General features: G+C 33.6%; 4 protein-coding genes across 4 annotated transcripts; 2 read left to right on the forward strand and 2 right to left on the reverse strand.

The window, feature by feature from the left end:
• The first annotated feature begins 4,122 nt into the window (after positions 1-4,122).
• On the forward strand, positions 4,123-7,202 carry LOC106383486 (U-box domain-containing protein 51-like). Its single transcript, XM_013823581.3, has 3 exons — positions 4,123-5,884; positions 5,989-6,110; positions 6,206-7,202. The coding sequence occupies exons 1-3, from the start codon at positions 5,639-5,641 to the stop codon at positions 6,993-6,995; spliced, it is 1,158 nt and encodes a 385-aa protein (XP_013679035.2). The 5' UTR covers positions 4,123-5,638; the 3' UTR covers positions 6,996-7,202.
• A 741-nt stretch (positions 7,203-7,943) lies between these two features.
• LOC106386688 (protein S-acyltransferase 24) lies at positions 7,944-12,292 on the forward strand. The gene is made up of 13 exons (XM_013826501.3): positions 7,944-8,405; positions 8,494-8,634; positions 8,974-9,086; positions 9,255-9,334; positions 9,446-9,609; positions 9,909-10,047; positions 10,150-10,249; positions 10,394-10,451; positions 10,580-10,657; positions 10,761-10,859; positions 11,224-11,302; positions 11,409-11,557; positions 11,723-12,292. The coding sequence occupies exons 1-13, from the start codon at positions 8,145-8,147 to the stop codon at positions 12,041-12,043; spliced, it is 1,782 nt and encodes a 593-aa protein (XP_013681955.2). The 5' UTR covers positions 7,944-8,144; the 3' UTR covers positions 12,044-12,292.
• A 228-nt stretch (positions 12,293-12,520) lies between these two features.
• LOC106386687 (protein PHOX3) lies at positions 12,521-15,548 on the reverse strand. Its single transcript, XM_048752113.1, has 3 exons — positions 13,226-15,548; positions 12,957-13,143; positions 12,521-12,664 (listed from the first exon to the last, which is right to left on the reverse strand). Exons 1-2 carry the CDS (start codon positions 15,078-15,080, stop codon positions 12,995-12,997), a joined length of 2,004 nt encoding a protein of 667 aa, XP_048608070.1. The 5' UTR covers positions 15,081-15,548; the 3' UTR covers positions 12,521-12,664; positions 12,957-12,994.
• A 3,111-nt stretch (positions 15,549-18,659) lies between these two features.
• Positions 18,660-21,925, reverse strand: LOC106386697. Its single transcript, XM_048752114.1, has one exon. The coding sequence runs from the start codon at positions 21,624-21,626 to the stop codon at positions 21,123-21,125; it is 504 nt and encodes a 167-aa protein (XP_048608071.1). The 5' UTR covers positions 21,627-21,925; the 3' UTR covers positions 18,660-21,122.
• Between the last annotated feature and the right edge of the window lie 869 nt (positions 21,926-22,794).

Genomic DNA, 22,794 nt, shown 5'->3' on the forward strand with positions numbered 1-22,794 from the left:
TTTTTCATTTTTTAGAGAAATATTGTAGATTTGAGTTTGTTATTTAGAAATTAAAGTAACAAGAATATTTGTGGATAGATGAGTATTGTTTCGGAGTTTTTCATCAATTGGCTGTATTTTTAAATAATTTTCTTAAAACAACTATTTTGGAAAGTTTACATTTTTTTAGACAAATACTGTAGATTTGAGTTTGTGGATTAAAAATTAGGATAACAAAAATATTTGTGGATAAATGAGTATTATTTAAAAAAATTTCATCAATGTGTTGTATTTTTAAATAATTTTCTTACAAGCAGTTATTTCTGGAAAATTTTCATTTTATAGATAAATATTGTAGATTTGGGTTTGTGATTTAGAAATTAGGATGACTATTTGTGGACAAATGAATACTCTTTGAGAATTTTTCATCAATATGTTGTATTTTTAAATAATTTTCTTAAAAACTGCTATTTTTGGAAAGTTTTCATTTTTTAGAGAAATATTGTAGATTTGGGTTTGTGATTTAGAAATTATGATAACTAGACTATTTGTGGACAGATGAATACTCTTTAAAAATGTTTTATCAATATTTTGTATTTTTAAATAATTTTCTTAAAAACTGCTATTTCTAGAAAGTTTTCATTTTATAGATAAATATTGTAGATTTGGGTTTGTGATTTAGAAATTAGGGTAACAATAATATTTGTGGATAGATGAGTATCATTTAAGAATTTTTCATCAATGTGTTGTATTTTTATATAATTTTCTTTAAAAATGCTATTTCTGGAAAGTTTTCATTTTGTAGAAAAATATTGTAGATTTGGGTTTGTGATTTAGAAATTAGGATAACTAGACTATTTGTGGACAGATGTATACTCTTTAAGAAATTTTCATCAATATGTTGTATTTTAAAATAATTTTCTTAAAAACTGATATTTTTGGAAAGTTTTCATTTCTTTGATAAATATTGTAGATTTGGGTTTGTGATTTAGAAATTAGGATAAATAGACTATTTGTGGACAGATGAATACTCTTTAAGAATTTTTTATCAATATGTTGTATTTTTAAATAATTTTCTGAAAAACTGTTATTTTTGAAAAGTTTTCATTTTATAGATAAATATTGTAGATTTGGGTTTGAGAATTAGAAATTAGGATAACTAGACTATTTGTGGTAGATGAATACTCTTTAAAAAATTTTCATCAACAGATTGTATTGTTAAATAATTTTCTTAAAAGCTGCTATTTCTGAAAAGTTTATTTGTGCATAGTTGAGTATTCTTTTAGAAATTTTCATCAACAAGTTGTATTTTAAATAACTTTCTTAAAAACTTTTATTTTTGGAAAATTATCATTTTTTAGAGAAATATTGTAAATTTGGGTTTGTGATTTAAACATTAGGATAACAAAAATATTTGTGGATAGATGAGTATTCTTTTTGAAATTTTTATCAATGTGTTGTATTTTTAAATAATATTTTTAAAAACTGCTATTTTTGGAAAGTTTTCATTTTATAGATAAATAGTGTAGATTTCGGTTTGTGATTTAGAAATTAGGATAACTAGACTATTTGTGGACAAATGAATACTCTTTAAGAATTTTTCATCAATATGTTGTATTTTTAAATAATTTTCTTAAAAACTGCTATTTTTGGAAAGTTTTCATTTTTTAGATAAATATTGTAAATCTGGGTTTGTGATTTAGAAATTAGGATAACTTGACTATTTGTGGACAGATGAATACTTTTTAATAATTTTTCATCAACATGTTCTATTTTAAATAATTTTCTTAAAAGCTGCTATTTTTGGAAAGTTTACATTTTTTTAGAGAAATATTGTAGATTTGAGTTTGTGGTTTAAAAATTAAGATAATAATAATATTTGTGGATAGTTGAGTATTCTTTTAGAAATTTTCATCAACAAGTTGTATTTTAAATATTTTTTCTTAAAAACTTCTATTTTTGGAAAGTTTTCGTTTTTTAGAGAAATATTGTAGATTTGGGTTTGTGATTTAAAAATTAAATAGCAAGAATATTTGTGGATATATGAGTATTCTTTTAGGAATTTTCCTCAATAAGTTGTATTTTTAATAATTTTTTATAAACTTTTATTTTTGGAAAGTTTTCATTTTTTAGAGAAATATTGTAGATTTGGGTTTGTGATTTAAAATTTAGGATAACAAGAATATTTGTGGACAGATGAATACTCTTTAAGAATTTTTTATCAATATGTTGTATTTTTAAATAATTTTCTTAAAAACTGCTATTTTTGGAAAGTTTTCATTTTATAGATAAATATTGTAGATTTGTGTTTGTGATTTAGAAATTAGGATAACTACACTATTTGTGGACAGATGAATACTCTTTAAGAATTTTTCATCAACAAGTTGTATTTTTAAATAATTTTCTTAAAACTGCTATTTTTGGAAAGTTTACATTTTTTTTAGGTAAATATTGTAGATTTGAGTTTGTGGTTTAAAAATTAAGATAACAATAATATTTGTGGATAGTTGAGTATTCTTTTAAAAAATTTCATCAATAGGTTTTATTTTTAAATAATTTATAGTTTAATGTTATTAAGTTATAGTTTAATGATTTCAAAATACAAATTTGTTTCTTGGATTTTTGTGTTCTTATACATGATAGAGTTAGAGTTGATTAAGGGTTTTAGAGTATAGTATTTAATAACTCGATTTAGTGTTTTTAGAGTAACCCCATTTGTGGTTTAACCCGCTTGGACCCATTCGAAAATTTTAAATATCTGACCAGAGACCCGGATCCACACACACCCAAAACACGTGAATTGTTGTCATTTGTCGAAACAAAAGAAACCAAACAATAGAGAAAAGGGTATTAGGGTTCTTCCTTGGCAAATCTAGAAAATAGTATTAAGTTAGGAAACACAGAAATTTAGGAAATTAGAGATTTATTCTCTTAACATATTTTGGAGAGATTTAGGAAAAATATACATTTCGAATTTGACGGAACATACATTCTGTTGTCCGTAGAATATAGAAAACATGGTAAATTGTGTAACCCGGCTGCGGGAGGATAGAGTTTTTTGGTAGATAAAGTAATCATATTTTTGTAGAATATTGGTACATAGGCAGATTTTGTTATTTTGTCTTCGTAGATATATTGGGAAATAATAGTTAATGAAATCTACCGTAGTTCAGAAATAAGGAAAATGACAGCCGATTTATTCTACGAAGGTAGAATTATCACCGTTGGTCGATTTTACGTTCTACAAGCTGCAGATATCCATGTAGTTAACCGAATCAACAATCTACGAGCTCGTAGACGGTAGATCATGTTTTCTGCGATCTGTAGATCAAAATATAAAATTGTGTTTTACTAATATTTAATCAACCAAAATATTTTTCATATGATTGTCTCTTGTTTATGTACATTTTGTATATTTTTCCATATTTTTCTGACTTTTAAAATAATTGATATGAATTTTTAAAGTTGGTCAGGGGTATCTAAGTCCAAACCAGACCAAAAAAATATTTATGGCAAAGGGACAATGTAGTTGTTTTTTCTGTGGTGTTTTGGCAATTTTTTCTAGAATTTTTTATCAATAGGTTGTATTTTCTAAATAAACTTTTAATAATTTATATTTTTTGGAAAGTTATCACTTTTTTAGATAAAACAATGTAGATTTGGGATTGTGATTTAGAAATTAGAATAATAAGAATATCTGTTGATAGATGAGTATTCTTTTAGAATTTTTTATCAATAGGTTGTATTTTTTAAATAAACTTTTTAAATTTCTATTTTAGGAAATATATCATTTTTCGAGAAAATAGTGTAAATTTGAGATTTTGATTCAGAAACTAGGACTATTTGTTGATAGATGAGTATTATTTTAGAATTTTTGATCAATAGGTTATTGTGTTTTAAATAAACTTTTAAAAATTTCTATTTTTGTAAAGTTATCACTTTTTAGAGAAATATTTAAGATTTGAGATTGTGGTTTACAAACTAGGAAACGGTAATCGATGCTCGAGCTAGCGGAATGCGTCGGGATATGGGTCGAGTGAAGCTAGTTAGGAGTAGTTTGATTCGAAAATTCTGTTCGACGACGTTTGTAATCAAAACTTTATTCTCCTTATCGGGTTGTTGATTTATATAATATTTAAAAAAAAAACAAGAAAAGTAGATGTCCATCCCTCGCCGTAATACTCATGATCTCTACATTTGTAAATGGGTTCGGATCTTGAGACATTAATAGATGACTAGCGAAGGATTTGGACTTAAACTGCCTGGAAGATTATTCTCTTGTCCTAACTGATCCATTTTCACTTCAGTGAAGCGACCAGGAACCGCTGATAACGACCATAGTCGCATCAATTATATACGTATATTGGATGTATGAGTTTCAACGTCAGGACCAACAGATTTTTATTCTGAACAGCTAGAGGAAACTTGCAACCGTTCTTCAATAATTTGTTGGAACTCGTTTTTGACAAAGTGGTGTGGACCATTTTTCCGATGGGTTTTTTGACGGAGACGTCTGTCGGAAAGACCGGAATTTGGGCACGATGTAATCGTCACCGTGAACGCTATGAAATAGTGTATTTGTTGGTCAAAATCGAAATTGTTTTGAATGAGAAATGGAAATCCAAAGTGAATGACATGAAAAGTTTATAAGCTTTATATTTGGTTAAATATAAATTTTAACAAATATTGTACTTTGAATATTTGGGTTTGAATTGAGATTTAATAAATTAGTTAGACTTTATGTCAATTAATTTGTTTTAAATCTTATTCATAAAATATTTTGATATTTGATTAAATATTAAGTATAAACCCAATTAAAGTATATTGATGGAGTTTTGATTTGGTCAAAACCTCTTTATGGCTTTAAAAGAAGAAACGTACAAAGTCATAAGTTATGGAAATCAATTTTCCATTATTGATTTGTTACGTTTGTTGATCTCCATTATTATCACATAACGTGCATCATCTTTCCAAGCTATAAGAAGAGCACTTGTGCTAACTCATCAGGGACTCGATATACAACAAGTAAAAATATTTCTCCCATTTGGATATTTGATTCTTTAATTTTGTGTTTTCTCTTTTTTTTTTTTTTTTTTTTTTGATTCTGAGAGTATACACAAAACTAGTTTCGCCAGGTTTCTGATAGAGTGACGCAAATCAGAAGATTTTTTGCAGTTGTATCTTGGGACTCATTGCGTTATCGAACCGGCGCACTACGTATTTTGAGTTAAGGAAAGAGATAACATCTCGTCTCTGCAGTTGAATCATCATTTTCTTAATCTTTGGTATAATCTTATCAAATTTATTATTTCCAATATTCATTTCTCCGTAGTTTATATAATACGGTCCTATCATAATTCGATTTATGATGCTGTTTAGAAAACTTAATTCTGGTAGTTATTTGTTAATTAACAGTTTTCTGGTGGCCTGGAGTTAGTTTTGTCCATGCATTAACACTTGTTAATAACAGTTCTATTTTTAGTAAGACGTGGTTCTCCTCCTAAGGCAGAAGGGTTTTAAGTTTTTCTCTGCAAATCTTTTGTCTTTGCAATTGCCTCCACTCAGATTCCTCTGGGTTTTTTTAAGAAAAGTCTTAACTAACCTCTCCTTTTAAGTTTCTCAATACATTCTTTGCCGATATAACATTTCGAGAGACAATATGGAGAGAAATGAAGTAAGGGAAGGGCCTATAGCTATTGCAGTGGACAGAGATAAAACAAGCATCCAAGCTCTTAAATGGGCTATAGAGAATCATATACCCCAAGGAGAAACATTAAAACTTGTTCATGTCATCCAAAGATCTGCAAATGGACCTAATACAGATGATGAATTGTCTGAAAGAGAGCACAAAAATAGACAAATCACTCGGTTTCTTCCATTGCGGTGTCTTTGTATGCGACGAAATGTAAGTTTTTGAGGTTTTTTTTTTCTTTTTCTGAAACACAGTTTTTGAGGTTTGTTTGTATTAAAACCTGTCTTTATGTCTCTCTAATTGATGTATATTTTCAGATACAAACCGAAGTAGTTTTGCTTGATGATCAAGATGTGGCGAAAGCATTGATAGAATATATTAGCCATAACTTTATTTCTACATTCTTCATAGGTGCCTCTTTGAAGAAGAGCATTACAAGGTCAAAATCTTATTTCCTAAACCGTTAGCTAATTGTTTTGGTATTCAAAATTCTCTAAAATGTTTTTTTTGTTGGATGATCTTTTGATTTTAAAGGCTGTTCAAGGTTGATGACATTCCAAGTAATGTGATGAGATGGGCTCCAGATTTCTGCACTGTTTTAGTAGTATCAAAGGGAAGACTATCAAGTGTACGTTCAGCCACTAGGCGGCCTTTACCTCTAGCATTGCCATCTCCTTCTTCAGGGACTGCACCACTGTCACCACTCAGCAACACCGACGAGCTTCCCTCTGAGATGTCATTGTCAAGAGAAGACGACGTTTTCTTTGAGGAGTTCTCATCACTTGAGACAGATTCTAGTGTGAACATTAGTGAGAGGATCAGTACAGATAGTTCTGTTCTATCCTTCTATAAGAAATTTGGAGCTCCACACATGTTGGAGATTCCAGGTCTGGATGATGAGAAATCGATGTTTTCGATGTATCTTAATAGTCCTTCTGATGAAAAGAACTGTACGTTACCACCAAGGGATGACGCCGAGGATGAGAAGAGAAGGTTGAAGAAAGAGCTGAAGGAGACGATGAACATGTACCATGCGGCTTGCAAAGAAGCCCTTATGGCAAACGAGAGAGTAGCTGAGCTGGAAATATGGAAAAAGAAAGCAGAGAAAATGCTTCTTCAAATGGCTGAAGATAGATCAGCAACAATGGCCATCAGAGAGCAGAGAGCAAAGGCAGAGATGGAGGCGGTGAGAAGGAGAGGGAATGATGACAGAAAGATTGTTTCGGATGATCTTGGAGAGTCTCATGTAGTGGCTAAATATGAGAGCTTGCTCCATATTGTAGTTGTTCTTTTACTCTTATGTTTTTGTTTCATATTCAGATAGTTCTCTTTCTTCTTTGTGATCAGAGTTGGGTGTGACGATATCCTTTCCCCCAGGACAAGTGTCTCATATATTCTCTTGTATAGATCAATCATATTTCATTTGTTTACTCTTCACAATGTCACTCTTACAAGTAAAATCTTGCACATCATATTTGATGTTTCTTTGTTGATTGTTGTTTTCATATATATATGGTTTGAGTTAGCATCACATAGGACCCTCTTATCTGATGCATGAGAAACGAGATGGTAAACTACTTTTTAGGGCCTATCATGCTATGAGTTCAGTTCAAGCATTATGGAACCATATAGTTATTATATTTCAGAAGAGGAATTGAAGAAAACTTGAGACTCAAAAGCTTTTTTGCTTCAAAGATATGTGTAGTCTTCTTTAAGAACTTGAGATATCATTTATCTTTCTAGCATGTATAAGCATGTTACGTCCTCCTCACAGCATGCAAAGTTTGGTGGCTTGCAATAATTGGCAACACATGTTTCGTTGCAAGGAGGCATTTTGAGGTTTTGCTGCTCGTTTCCACCTGTCGAGTTTTTTGCTAAAGAATCAATAAATCAGGATGTACTAATATGCAAGTTTCATAATCAGACTTTCCTGAACTTTTAGTAATAAAAATGCTCTTATAGTTTAATTCAAATCGAAGTAAGATTAACAACAATATTACAAGATGTTGATTTGTATGAAGATTAACTTTTCCTTAAAATATGTCAATCACGATTATTATTTTTTTTGTGCAACGAGTCAATCACGATTATCTTCTTCTTAAAACTGATTTTCTCATTGATTCACTGATGTTGATTTCCTTAAATTCCGTTGAACATTTCCTAATCCGGTTGAAAATTGAAAATTGAAAATTGAAATCATGATTGGATTTTTATAAATTTATTATGTGTCTGAAAAAATAATCATTTGAAATGGTTATAAAATACAAATGAAGGGTGAGATGAGATCTGAGTGGTCTGACTCTGACCGGTCCGCTTGATTCATTTCATCTCCCATCGTAACATCAATCATTCATTCTCCAGAAAAACCCTAATCGTAATCATCAGGGTCTCTACACATGAAAGCTTAAAATCGAATCGAATCGAATCCTCGCATACCCACACACAATCGCGATCCATCGAAAAGAAAGCAAAAATGTCGTCGGAGATTGAGGTGGTGGAGGAAGTCGAATCCAACCCCAAGGAGAACGGTGAATCCAATTCCTCCAAACCGATCGAAGACGAGAGCTTGAAGAACGACGTCTACACTGCCTCGGCATACGGTGATTTGGAGAAGCTTCATAGATTGGTCGAGTGTGAGGGCTGCTCTGTCTCTGAACCCGATGGTCTTGGCTACTACGCGCTTCAGTGGTCCGCCTTGAACAACCGCTCCGCCGTTGCGCAGTACATTATCGAGGTTACCAAAAAAGTTCAATCCTTTTGTGTGTTTGGCGTGTGAACCCGTTAAGAAATTGATTTATCTGGATTTGTGTTTTTTTGAACAGCATGGTGGAGATGTGAATGCGACGGATCATACGGGGCAGACTGCGTTGCATTGGAGTGCTGTTCGTGGTGCGGTGCAAGTTGCGGAGCTTTTGCTTCAAGAGGGTGCAAGGGTTGATGCTACGGATATGTATGGATATCAGGTTCTAACTACTTCCTCTTTCTTTGTGGAGATTTGTCTTTTTTTTTGTTTCAATGCTGCTAGTCAACTTCTTTCTTTCTTTCTTTCTTTCTTTCACATAGCTGCTTCGGGCTCAGGCTCTATAACTAGTATTTTCTTATTGATGTGTGTTCTGAGGTTCATGCCATCTCCATTGGTTTACGACTTAGGAGATTGGAAAATTGAGCTCTTCATGTTCTCGAATTTCGTGATAAAGCTCAGTTTATGAGTTAAAAGTTCTTCGCTGGATCCTATCAAATTTCCTTTCTCTTGTTTAGTTATTAGTGGATGCGTGTTGATAGCCATCTCAAACTGTTTGTAGCCAACGCATGTTGCAGCACAGTATGGCCAGACTGCTTTTCTCTGCCACGTCATCTCTAAGTGGAACGCTGATCCTGATGTGCCCGATAATGATGGAAGAAGCCCCTTGCACTGGTAAGGTTGCCGCAAAATGGCGAGCTCTTTACTGTTGCATGCATTATTCTGCTGCATTGTTTCAAGCTTGCTTATGTTGACCTCCAAATTTCATCGCCATTTTTCAGTAGCTATTCAGGAGACGGTTGTAATTGTGTTTCTTTTCTTCTCGTGTTTTGAGAAATTCAGGGCTGCATATAAAGGTTTTGCAGATTCAATCCGCCTTCTTTTATTTTTAGACGCATATAGAGGACGGCAGGACAAAGAAGGTGGTTTGCAGACATAATTTTTCTTTGACATCCTACTTCTTTATTTTGTTAGATTAGAAAACCAAACATGTATATCATCTTTTAAATCCATTCTTTCAATTATGTTATCAGGTTGCACTCCTTTGCACTGGGCTGCCATTCGAGGTAATTTGGAGGCTTGCACTGTATTGGTTCAGGCTGGGAAGAAAGAGGATTTGATGATTACTGACAATACCGGGCTTACCCCCGCACAACTTGCTGCTGAAAAGAATCACCGACAAGTTTCCTTTTTCCTTGTAGGTATCCGTTTCACTTTCTCTGTTGAGCACCAATTTTTCTAGTGGCTGCTACTGCTAGCAATGTATGGTAGTTAAATCATTCTTTTGGCCTGATGTTGATTGGCAATGATTTGCATCACGTTAGAGCTTTGCGTACCTGGAAACAAATTAATGTTTGTAGCTGCACCATGTCAGCTTCTTCGAACCTGCAGATTTTTTTTTTAATATTCCAAATGAACAGCGTGATGCTTGGAATTTTGAGAAAGTTATTTGAAATATTCTATCTGAACATTTGTCTGATAAACACTTCATTGCAGGGTAATGCTAGAAGGCTGCTTGAAAAGCGGTGGGACGGAAACAGTCCCCTTGGAAAATTGTCAAAGTTGGGACTTGCTCCATTTCTTTGGTTCATGATTCTTCTACTTCTCCTCATATATACCAATTCTGTTGTTTTGGGTAGTTACCTTGGCCTCCTTGAATCTCTTTCGTGTTCAACATATCTATTAACTATCATATGCATGCTTGCTTATTAATTTATGAACCCTTTGGTCACTGCAGCATCCAATCTGCCGAAGCTAACAACTGGGATTGGTGCGCTTGCATGGTTGGGATTCCTTCTTGCAACTGGAGGGCTGGTTTTGTTTTACCGTTGTAGCAAGTATATGCTCACCCTATCTTACTTCAATTAGACCTTTACTTCTCCGAAGCTATAGATTCTATAGTGAATTCCTTGTTTTTTGTGTAGTAGTTAGTACAAAAATAAGTATTTTCTTATCGTTTTATATATAAATCTTTTCTGCAGAAAGGATCCAGGTTACATCAGAATGAATATCCATGATCCGCAGACCATAAAAGATGATGTTGGTACCATTAACTTTATTAGTTCTCAACTTTGAGTGACGCAATTGTCCATAGTTATGATTAGAGATGATCTCGAGCACTGTTTTTCTATTCAAGTGTCATTACAGGTTTTCTTACCCCTTTACAGGAACCACTGTTGAAAATAGAGCTAAACAACCCTGCTTTACTTTCTGGGAATTGGACGCAGCTCTGTGCAACATGCAAGGTACCTTCTCAACTTCCATTTTATGTCTTTCGTAAATATTAACACCAAATATACAATCATTGATGCACATTTTTTACGTCCACCTTGTTTCTTTTTTTTTCAGATTATCAGACCTATTCGAGCTAAGCACTGTTCCACCTGTGATCGTTGTGTAGAGCAATTTGATCACCATTGTCCTTGGGTGTCAAACTGTGTCGGAAAAGTAAGTACAGGTTACATCGCGCCATTTAGTTGCTGGAAAATATAAGTTGACAATATAGGATAGGACGGGAGCAGGCTTTTGATACTAACACATCTATATTACCAAACCTGCATTACTCTCTCTAATTTCTTTTGATTTGAGATAAGTTACCGTTCTTTCTCAAAAACGTTTACTACAGTGTTAATGTTGAAAGTGGGATGTTTGAGTTGTATATTTGAGCATAGAAATCAACATAAATGTTTCTTGGTGTTGCATTACCTCTTATATTTATTTTGCTTGCTAGTGGTTTTATCTCTTAGTTTTGCGGCTCGAGCATGATACTGATCTGTGGATTGGATTTGTTTTTCACTAATCACTCTTGCAGAAAAACAAGTGGGACTTTTTTCTTTTTCTTCTATTTGAAGTACTAGCGATGCTGATAACTGGTGGCGTCACTCTTGCAAGTATGTTTGTAATGGAAAATGCTCTTCAAAGCTTATCCTGATATATAAGTCTACAAAAAAGAACTTTCAGACAAAAATGTAAACGATGCATTATATATACGTGCAGGAGTCTTGAGTGACCCTTCAGCTCCATCTTCGTTTGGATCATGGATTAGCTATGTCGCTAGCAATCATGTTGGCGCATTATCCTTTCTTCTTGTTGAATTCTGCCTTTTCTTTTCAGTTGCTGTCTTAACAGTCATACAAGCGTCTCAGGTGAGTCCGCATTCCTTTTTTTCTTATTTACACGTCTTTGTTCCTCTTATGATCTAAATAGTTCAAAGTCTGTTAATTAGACTAGAGAAGATTAATCTATTTTCATGATGTAATGTTCTTTTTCGTTCAAATTTGAAGATCATCTGTCTCTTTTCTCCTTTACAGATATCGAGGAATATAACCACAAACGAAATGGCTAACGCACTGCGCTACAGCTACCTAAGAGGTCCAGGAGGTGGCTTCAGGAATCCGTACGATCACGGTTGCAAAAGAAACTGCTCGGATTTCCTGGTGAAAGGTTATAACGAAGATATTGAGTGTCATGAAGAAGACACAACACCGAGACAAGAAGGTATTAGCATGATGCAGATGCAGCGGAGTTCTAATACTCAAAATGGCAATGGCCATGTTTCTATCGATGTTAACCCGATACATAAATCGCAGTCAGCACATGCTCATTCTTCCAACTGCAGCCATAAACCATAGCAGTAAGTCATAGAGACTTGGCCTTGGCCGGAACCCAGCCCGACCTGTTGTACCTCCATCATATATGGTCGTGTCCCAAATGTTCTTCAAAGGAGCATTTGTGTTGTAAGAATCACGTTTGTCCTCTGGAGTCTTGATACCACATTCCATTTCAGGTGAAGATAACAGTGTAACAGAAATGGCTGTAAGTTATGTTTTTTGAGTATGGAAGTTTGAATCTATAAATTGTTTAATCATCCGTTTTATTAATCATTTTCCAAATGCAAATTAATCGTCACAACACATCATTACAGACTTTTACATGTAACAACGAGAATTACAAGAGAATGGCTGACCATCTCAAACAACTCTGAACCAAAATCTTGTGGAGGTTCAATAATTTTGCTTTATGTATGAATGTTACACGCCAAATGAGATCTAAGTCAAAAAACCAACGAATAAAGTCACAGCTCACCCGGTGACCAAAAAAAAAAAAAAGAACTGCAAGCTATTTGCTTCACTAGTCGCCAAATCAATTGTATGAATGTTACACGAAAAATTAGAACACATATATGTATATATATGTTTCTTCCTGTCTACAAAAATCTGAATCTGAAATCCTCTTGTACCACAAGACAAAACCTGCAAAGAGAGATGACTGAGCTCAAATACTGGCATCCTCTAGAATGTGAAAAAACCGTAGCAACTGGTAAGAATAATAGTTTTACTATGTTGAAAAATGCAACGGACAAAGCATAGTTCGATCAGATTAAGTCACTATAATATACTTGAACTAGTGCATATAATCATAGAGGTAAGAGGCTCAAGACCTAACTAACAGTGGTAAAATAACATCCTTAGTTCTTCTAAACCATTTCTCTTCCAGTTTCCAATTAGCAAAACAAATAGATTTCAAGATTCCTCATATAAGTACCTTGAAATGAAGCTTGATCATTGTGTGACACTTTTTTATCATGTAGTATGTGATACATGAAATATATTCCCAATCCTCCTCTTCAATATCTCCTCAAACTGGTCTGAAGGGATCCCATTTCTCCACTCTTTCGCTTCATATATCTCGTGAAATATCTGTAGCACCTCGTCCACGTGAAACCTTAGATCTGCAGTAATCACAAAAAAAAAGATCATATTATAGATATAAACGACTTACGTCTTTTACAACTTGATATTAAAGCTCAGTACCTCGTAAAGTATTATCCGTCACATAATCGTCCCTTATCAACGCAGCAACATCCTCCTCACAAGTCCCAGCCAACTCAAGAATCACCACCGCGCCTTCCAAATTCTCCTGCCACGTCGGCAGGTCGAGTTTGTACTCCATCATCGACCTCTCGTAGAGCACAGCGCACGACAAAACATCTAGCCAAGATTTAAGCTTCGCTGCTTTATCCGCTGCTTTTGAGCTACCTAGTCTCTTCAACCCTTCCATAGACTTTTTGATATTGCTTTTGGCGCTTCGATAAAGCTGCACCACATCTCCATACGGCCACGTTTTCAAATCAACGCGGCTGAGAAGCACGTAGTACCACGAGAGCCTCGCTTCCTCGAACTGCTGGAGAGCTAAAGCTAGAAACACTTCGAGCAGATCAGGTTTTACTCTCATGGCCTCTTCGTACTTCTCTTTGGCCTTTGCATGCTCCTTTAGCGCAAACTCACAAGCGGTTTCAACAACTTGTGATGATGATTCTCGTAGGAGGCTCAGCCTTTTCCTCGCGCCTGACATGTGCACGTGTCCCAGCTTTAGCAACGATCTTGCCACCAGTTCTTGGAACTGCTGAGCTGCTTTTTCGAAAGGCGCTTGAGCTTCTTCGGAGGTTACTACTTCCTCCATAGCTTCTGAGTTCAGTTTCATCCCAAGCTCTTGAAGATTCAAGGATGTATCATCAGAATCAACGTTGGCTTGGATCTTGAAGAGACGAGCGAACTCAACCATCCAATCTTCAATCTTACACGTTCCTTTACCGTTCGCCTTTGCTTTGAACGAATCAGCGGTTATCTTAAGCTTCTTCATCTCAACTAACCTTCCGAAAAAGGGATCCTGCTCAGGACTAACTTCCACTATATAGAACCTCATCCTCATAGTAGTGTCTAAACCTGAGACCTCCTCGCTCATTCTTAGCTCCTCATCTGTTGTGATCGTCACCAAGTCTCCCTCTTGGTCTTTATACTTTATATGAACCGCCCTTAAGCTAGGGAAACGCTCGTGAACCACTTCCCTGAGGTGGAAGAGAGTGCAGTTCAAAGGGAGCTCAGCCAATCTAACGTCCTCAGAGTACACAAACTTGACAGTCTTCTTTAATACACTGTTATCCTCGACGATAACTTCCTCATGTTTATCTTCAATGATCTTCTCTTTGCCCTTTACATCTGCAAGATTGTTGTTCTTCTTCTTCTCAGCATTGTCAACAACATTACTCTTCTCTTGCACTACTTGACTACTACTACTACTCCTGTTCTTTTTCTTCACCCTCGCTTTGCCCTTTTTAGCCCACAGTGCAAGGTGGGCCGCAACGGGCTCGACGTAGTCAGGAGGCAGCTCAATCACCGAGTCTTTAACCATCAGACCTTTCCCTTCCAACGTTCTCTTGAGCTTCACAGCGATCTCAGACGCCATGGGGTTGTTAGGATCGAGTTCAGAAACCAAACAGACGTCTCTCAGCGCTAAATCGAGCTTGTTCAAGGCCTCGTAGCATCTAGCCCTCTTCAGCAAGGCCTTGGTGTAGTCGGGAGTGATGGTGAGGGCTAAGTCGCATTCGTGGATGGCTTTTGCGTACTCTCCGGGGTCGGAATGCATGTAGCAGGAGGCCATGTTGGATCGAATGTGTGAGACTTCTACGTGATCTTGAGGGAGTACATCTATTGCTTCTTTGTATTTGAGCATCGCGTTGTCGTAGTCTCTTCGTTGGAAGAGCTTGTTGCCTGCTTCTTTTAATGATTGTGCCTTTGAGATGTAATCTAAAGGTTCGACCTTTGGATCGTCTGATTGAGTTTGGTGGCTTGTTTCGGGTTCTTCTAGCTTTCCCTTTAGCTTCTCCATGGCAATAACACAGCAGAAGAGAAGATTCCGGAATAAAGATTACAACTTGAAACAGGACATGAGATGCTTCTATTGTCTAATTTTCACAATGCACACAGAAACGAAGATATGGTACAATGTTACGTGTATGTAATTTACAAAAAGGCCCTAGGGATTACAGGGTAGAACACGAGACGTGTCTCTCTACCTATTGAAATTGAGATCTTCAATTGCCGATTTCTCGAGAGATGTGTCTGGGGGGGGGGGGGGGGAAATGATAATCTAAAACGGGTTTTCTCGAGAAATGGATTTGGAAATTTTCCGGGAAAAAGGAATGGGAGGAGGAAGAAGAAGCGATGGAAAGAGGATGAAGGAAGACGAAGAAGAAGATTATGAGACCATGTGAACGAGAAAGCTTTGTCTTTTTTTTTTGGGGGCAATAGCTTTGTCTGAAAGGCACGACAAAGGGTGTAATGGTAGAGCCAATATAATAATACTATTCTATATAATTCTTGATTTAAAATAAATAAATGAGAAAGGGAAGAAGAAAGAATTAAATGACGTCAAAATAAGGAAAAGGTATATATCGAATCGAATAATAAACTCATATGTTGACACGTGTCGAATTTGTACTTTACAGCGAATATTATTCAGTGCTCTTTATTGTCGTTAGAATTTTATTCATTTCTATCACCAAGTTTATGTCTCGCCAAAAAAAACCGGAACCGAACCGAAATACCTAAAACTGGAACCGGATCAGAATCCTCAAATATCCGAACAGTTTTATATTTCTATATCCGAAATAATCGAACCGAACCGAGAACCGAACATGTATCCGAATATATAAAAATATTAATTATATACATATATAATATAACTAAATATATATTTTTAATTTAAAGATCTGTTAAAAGTATCCGAAAATAGTTGATAACTAAATTATTATAAAGTATCCGAACTATACAAAAGTATCTGAAACTATATGGATAGTTTTATCCAAAATATTCTGATAGTTTTATCTGAAATATCCAAAATTCTTATCTAAATCATCCTAATTATTTGATATTTTATCCTAAATAATCAATATTTTATCTGAAGCACCCGAACTATCCGAACCCGAACCCGAACCAAATGAGAACCGAATATTTTTTGGGTATTTTCCGGTTTCTAATTTTACTATCCGAAGCGAACCGAAAATAGATCAAGTAGTAAATGGATCTTCTAACCACTTACCCAAACTATCCAAAGCTTGAAATACCCAAACCAATACCCAAAATACCCAGACCTAAAGTCCTTTAAATAATTTCTGTTTATATGTTGTTGCATTTTGCTGGTCAATGTTAAACTTTTGGGCTTCGACCTTGAGATTTTCTCAATTTTTGTACTTCTCTTTGACCAACAAAACTCAACAAGTTTATGACATAATGATCGATACAAAAATATATTTTGTAATGAAAAAATTGGAATACAGTAAAATTTGAATACAATTTTTCAATATTTGTTTAGATATTGTAATCCACACCTATAGATCCTTTATATATTAAAATAGAAAATATTGTAATAAATGCGTTCATACTAAACTGGATGCATGTCACGTATAGAAGCATTGTAATAAATGCGTTTACACTAAAATTGACATATATCACATGTATAGAGTTTCTCAGCCAAACGCTACATAAATATGTTCACAATATGTATTTTATGTTTTTTTAATATAAAACTCACATGCATGGTTTTTCTTTTACGAATAGAGCTGGACAAATTATTCATAAATTTTGATTCGATTCGTTATCCGTTTTGATTCGAACTGAAAAATCCGGATATCCGTTACTCTTTACGAAGCAAATCAAATACTAAAATGTAATGTCCGTAAAAAAAAAACAAATCACAAATATCAATATTTATAGGAACGAATATCCAATTTGATCTGTTATATGCATATATATATACACATATATTTAAAGAATTATATATAAGTTATATATTATAGTTTATATAAATTTTACAATATTTTTGTTTTTAAATAATTTCATTTTAAGAATTTTATTTTTCATGTATTATTTTGAAAAAAATGTCATTTAATATTAATTAACATTATCTTTATATATTTTTATTAACCATCTTTATATACTTTTACATACACATACATGTGCACATTAAAGTGAACACTTTATAACTAAGTATTTATCACAACTGAAATATCTAATTTTTTTGAAGTTAAAATATTTTTTCTTAATGTTTCTTTTACTATCGACCAAATTGTTGTAAAATGATTTGTCTGAATAATTTTCTTTTCTCTTTTTAACTATTATCCATTTAGAAACTATAATATGAAACTATTGTTTCGACATCACGACTATCGAAGATTCATAACATGAAAACAAACAAATAATAGTAATTTTTGATTATCACAGGGAAAAAAACAAAACATCAAACATTTTAACTGAACAAACCAAATAAATATTAATTTAAAATGATAGTTATATTTTAGGAGATTAAAAACCAAAAAACAACCTAAAACCTAACCGATATCCAGATTAAACAGATTAATGTCTGCTTATTAAAAAACAACGAAACTAATAATCATATTTCGCGCAAGACGCGGATTATTACCTAGTTCTCTAATATATACGATGAATATATATATTTTTTAAGAGGATCGCTGCTAGATATGGACCTTGCTACTATATTCATAAGTCTCAAGCTTCATCAAAGCAACAAAATCTTACTATACAATGCATGTCTTGACAATGAGATACGATTCTCCAAAAATATAAAACTGAACTAGGATAAGACATGCGCCTTGCGCATGGTGAGTTTATTTATATATATTATCGATAATTTTTTTATATATTTGATAATTTTATTTATATATATACAATATTTTTTTTGTTATTATATAATTTCTTTCCGATGTACCGGGTCGATTTTAATTAAAAATTATGAAACTAAACTATAATTAATATATTGTGGGTTGATCGGATTGGACATTAAACAAATTATGATATAAAAACTTTATTTTTTTTTCACCAAACACATTCTTAAGAAAAAATGAACAACATTATTTCCACAGTTGAATTATTTTGACATTTATCTTCCATAAGGTTTTGAAAGGTTTCAGATCAACCATTGAATTGATACATGTATTTTTAATGCTTTTTGTCGTATGCTTAAGAAAAACTTACATTTTTGTAATTTAAAGTCGTTCTAAAAATTCAAAATATAATATATAAGAAAAAATATAACATATAAGGTTTCCTCATTTTTGTAATTGAAAGTCGTTTTAAAAATTTAAAATATAACATATAAGGTTTCCTCTTTTTTGTAATTTAAGACCATTTAAAAAATTCAAAATATAACATATAAAAAATCTAATTTTTTATTATATGGTTAATGTGATTGTTTAATATTTTTAATAATATAAAATTAAACAAAAATAAAAAAGATGCAAAAATTGTTATCAAATCTTTATTATTCATAGTCCTTAATTGTCATATATATATGTTAATCATATTAGGTAATTCCGTAACTTTTAGTCTTTTATTTAAGAAAAAAATACATGTTTTTATATTTTGGGTTAATATAATGCTCCCTAGTAATTGGATTTGGGCCAACATTTTTTCAGTTGATTCTTAAGCTGTCACGTAAGCTAAATTGTCATCATATTTAAGTGACACCTAAGCAGGGTCTCTTTTAATTAATACAAACTTAAGGTTACAACTTTTTAAATGATCTTCAATTAATATATAGGGGATATAGAAAAAACTCTGAACCATCCTCGGTTCTCAATATCTATTATTTCCCTCTTTTGTGTGCAACGAAAATGACAACATGGTCAATATTGGAAAGATAACATTCTTCCCATATTTATATGAGAAAATTGGGTTCTATGCCTATAAAAGCATCTTTAATTAGCTAAGTATCCATGAAATAAAAGAAATATTTTTATTCCGTTTTTAACCTTACTGATAGCTTCCTAGTCGTGTCAACCTACTAGTTATGTTAGTATGTTTGTCAGCCTACTACCTTTCTCCCTTCCTCTTCGTATCCTGATTTTAACTCTCCTCCTTCTTACTTTACGCTATAACTTTCTCTCTCCTTAATTTCTCATAACAAAAAACATTTGAAAAACCTAAATATGAAGAAGAATCAACAAAGATGAACACAATCAGAACATAATTTTGTTGAGTTTCAAAATATTATTTTCAACACTATCTTCGGGTTATTGTTAGCAATGATGATAACTAAAAATTTGTTACATCACTTCCAATATTCCAATCCGATTTTCCTCCTGGGTTCTGTCACCGACGCCGGTGCGCAAGTGCTTGAAGAACAGCAACCTCTGCCATCTTCGACGCTACTGTCACTGAATCAAAATCAATCTCATTTATGTTTCCTATCAATCCACAAGTAATTTTTTTAACTTTGAATTTCTCTCTTAAAATTATTATTTTCTATACGTAATATTTTCTATTATAAGTTTGATGCTATTTTCACTTTGATTGTGCTAAAATTGAAATTGGTCTAAGATTTGTTATATGGTATATTGTTTTATAAATCATTTTTTATCTGACAAATGATTTGATATTTGATACAATGCTACATATTTTGTTAGCAGATACAAAAGACTTGTCGTTAATTGATACATGATTGGTGTAGCTGATAACTGTTTTGGTAGATGGCTTACTAGCTTATACTTTTTTTTTCTTGGTTTATTTTGCTGACAAATGGATTTATACTTGATGTGAGTAAATATGTTGTTTGTTAAATGATTTGTTATCTTATACATGTTTTGATATGCGGTATATGCAGTGGCGGAGGCAGGGCATTTTTTCACCAGGGTCAATTATATAACAACTATGATTTTCATGGGTTAATTATTTAACTTTACCATATTTCATCAAATTTTATAAGGAAAAAACAAGTAATTTTTTTTTTCACATGGGTCATGTGACCACCCTAGTTAGACTCTAACTCCGCCACTGGGTATATGTTTTGTTAGGTGACAAGAAGTTTGATATCGATGAATGAGTAAAGAAAAAGATTCAAAAATTTGAAAATGGTGGCAATGATAGAGATAGAAAATAGGAGGAAAGAGAATAGAGAAGTAGGAAAGAAAAGAGGAAAGAAAATGAAAAAGTGTAAGAGTGAAAAAATAGTGTATCAATGTGTATTATTATTTTAACATACAACATGTTTTGATATATTGTTGTATCAAGTATCATCTAAGAGAGCATATACCAAAAAGTATATCAATTAACAAATCATCTATCAAACAATGTATCAGTTATAAAAATATGTATCAACTAACAAATTATGTATCTACAACAAACAAGGTTATTTCATAAGTTTAGTTTCTAACAAATAAGTTAACCACTAACAATTAATTTAACACTAATATTAAAATTTAGAACGAATTTTATATTTTAAAGATGTTGAGATCTTGCAATCAATTGTTATCTCTGATTTACATAAATGATAATCTTTTGTATAAAATCATGAGTGATTTCAACTTCATAGCATAACTATTATCCGATAACTATATAATAGATGTTATACAATAGTTCAAACAACATACCTATATCCAGCAACAGTCTCCTAACAGATGTGTGTCAGAGGATCTTTACCTCTCTGACTCTTTTGTCCATTGCAGAAAAGAACATCAAACGTAAAGGCATTTTAATCCAAGAAAGAACTGAAATGTATCAGATGTGTCTTATATGTCAATCAAATGGCAAACCTCCAATTTGGATCCGTTCCAAAGATATTTACCGAATTCTCCCTATTTATATCTCCCATTTTATAAGCAAAAACCAGAAACTTCATAGTAGTCAAACATACCAAAAGTGGAAAGTCAAGTCAGACATGAGCTGGAAACTTGTTTAGTTTAAGGCTTTAAGTTTATAAGTCATCAGAATTTGTGACTCCCCTGATTACATTACACCAAGAGTAAAAAAAAGAAGAATATAAAAAAAAAAAATTAAAAACACTTAAGCAGTGATGTGTAGTCTAGTCAGAAATTTTTATTGACCAAAACATAGTTCCTTCGTACGCCAAAATAGTTCAAAGTCGACTAGATATTAGATCTTGATCTTTACGCAATGCGTAGAAGCGGCTAGGTCGTGGCCGGAAATCAAACCGGCGACTGATATGGAGAGGCGACGGTTTAACCATACTAGCCGCTAAAGATTTCCTAAACCGGTCTGCCTCCACACTCGCGATCCTCGCGAGCGAATTCAGCAACTCCGTTTTTCTCATACTCAATCCCGAGTTCTTTGTCGTGTTACCACACTTGTTTGGCTTCGCCTGTGAATTTAGGGTTCTGTTCTTCTCGTTTTCTAAACGGCGGTGAAAAGCGCACCGGAATGACCCAGGGTGCGTCGTGGGAGAGCACAAACACTTGGATGCTGTGGAGGGTTTAGGGCTGTTTCCGGGAAAAAACCTCTTCAAACAGAGTTTGATGTAGCAAAGAGACGCGGATGATCTTTGATGATGATTGAGTAACGTCTCAGGAGAAGAGAGAGGACATAGGACTGATGAAGTTCTTGATCTTCCAGTTGCCGCCATGAATGCAGTTAGAGAGAGATAGAGAATAGAGAAGAAACTGTTGAGAGAGATGAGCGTTTTTGGTTAATTAAATCTCTCTGTGTTGAACGTTTCTATTCTTTTGAGAGAGATACAGAATAGAGAAGAAAATGTTGGGAGAGATGAGCGTGTTCCTATTCTTTTGAACGCTAATTTTTTTTCCTTTTTTCCTAAGCAAATAAATGTTCCTTTGAACACTGAACTTTATACTACAGTAAGTACATTGCAACTATGATAGGCGGTAAACAAATCACAAATGACCACTTTGCATTACAAACAAACTAAGTTTACCATTTCTTTAAAGCTCCTATACATAACGAGTATTTGTTTTTCTTGACTCAAGGAAAAGAACAAAACTTATGGAGTCACCCTTAGTAACTTCTGAGGCTTACTGCTTGCAAACGCCAAACATTTACATAAAACTGTAACGCCCCGACCGCCCACAGCTAATGGGCCATCCACGCCCACTCTCTCGGCCCGTGGGCCCCATCCTGTCTGACGGTCGGTCCGTTAATTTTTCTAAAGGCTCGAAATCATTGTTTACTGACCCTGCAATCACCACCCGACCTTTTTCCATGCTTTGGCCTCACTCGCACGCTATCGCGAATCACTTCCCGATAGGTCACCCATCCTTTCACTACTCCAGCTCAAGCACGCTTAACTCTGATGTACTCCGGAAAAAGTAAGTCAACTTTGATGACATAGGTAGCCAAATCAATTCTCTTAAGCCTTTTCACATATCACAACTCGGGATGTTAAAAAAATCGTCCCCGCTAAGTAGAAGAATATTGATGGTGCAAATATAGACATCTACACCACAATCAATAACTTATAAGTAAGAATTTGTAAAACACTGAACATCACTGGATATTATAGTTAGCAAACTCACAGTCTACTGATGAGTCGAGTAGAAACTCAGTCAGGGCCACTCTTGAAATTCCAGTGAAATTACAGTTTAGAAAAAAAAATATTTTCTTATTATTCTCTGGTAAGTGAATTTTTCTAGGATACATATTATGAGCACCAGCTTTTAATTGCCCACTGCATGTATGTAAGTTTTTTCGTATTTTCTTCGTTGATTGTTTATTTGTATATCATTTCTTCGAAAATGAAGACATTTTTTTCCTAAATTAAACCGTTCCTTTTAAGG

Source organism: Brassica napus, chromosome C3 (assembly GCF_020379485.1).
Source record: "Brassica napus cultivar Da-Ae chromosome C3, Da-Ae, whole genome shotgun sequence".
Taxonomy (NCBI): domain Eukaryota; kingdom Viridiplantae; phylum Streptophyta; class Magnoliopsida; order Brassicales; family Brassicaceae; genus Brassica; species Brassica napus.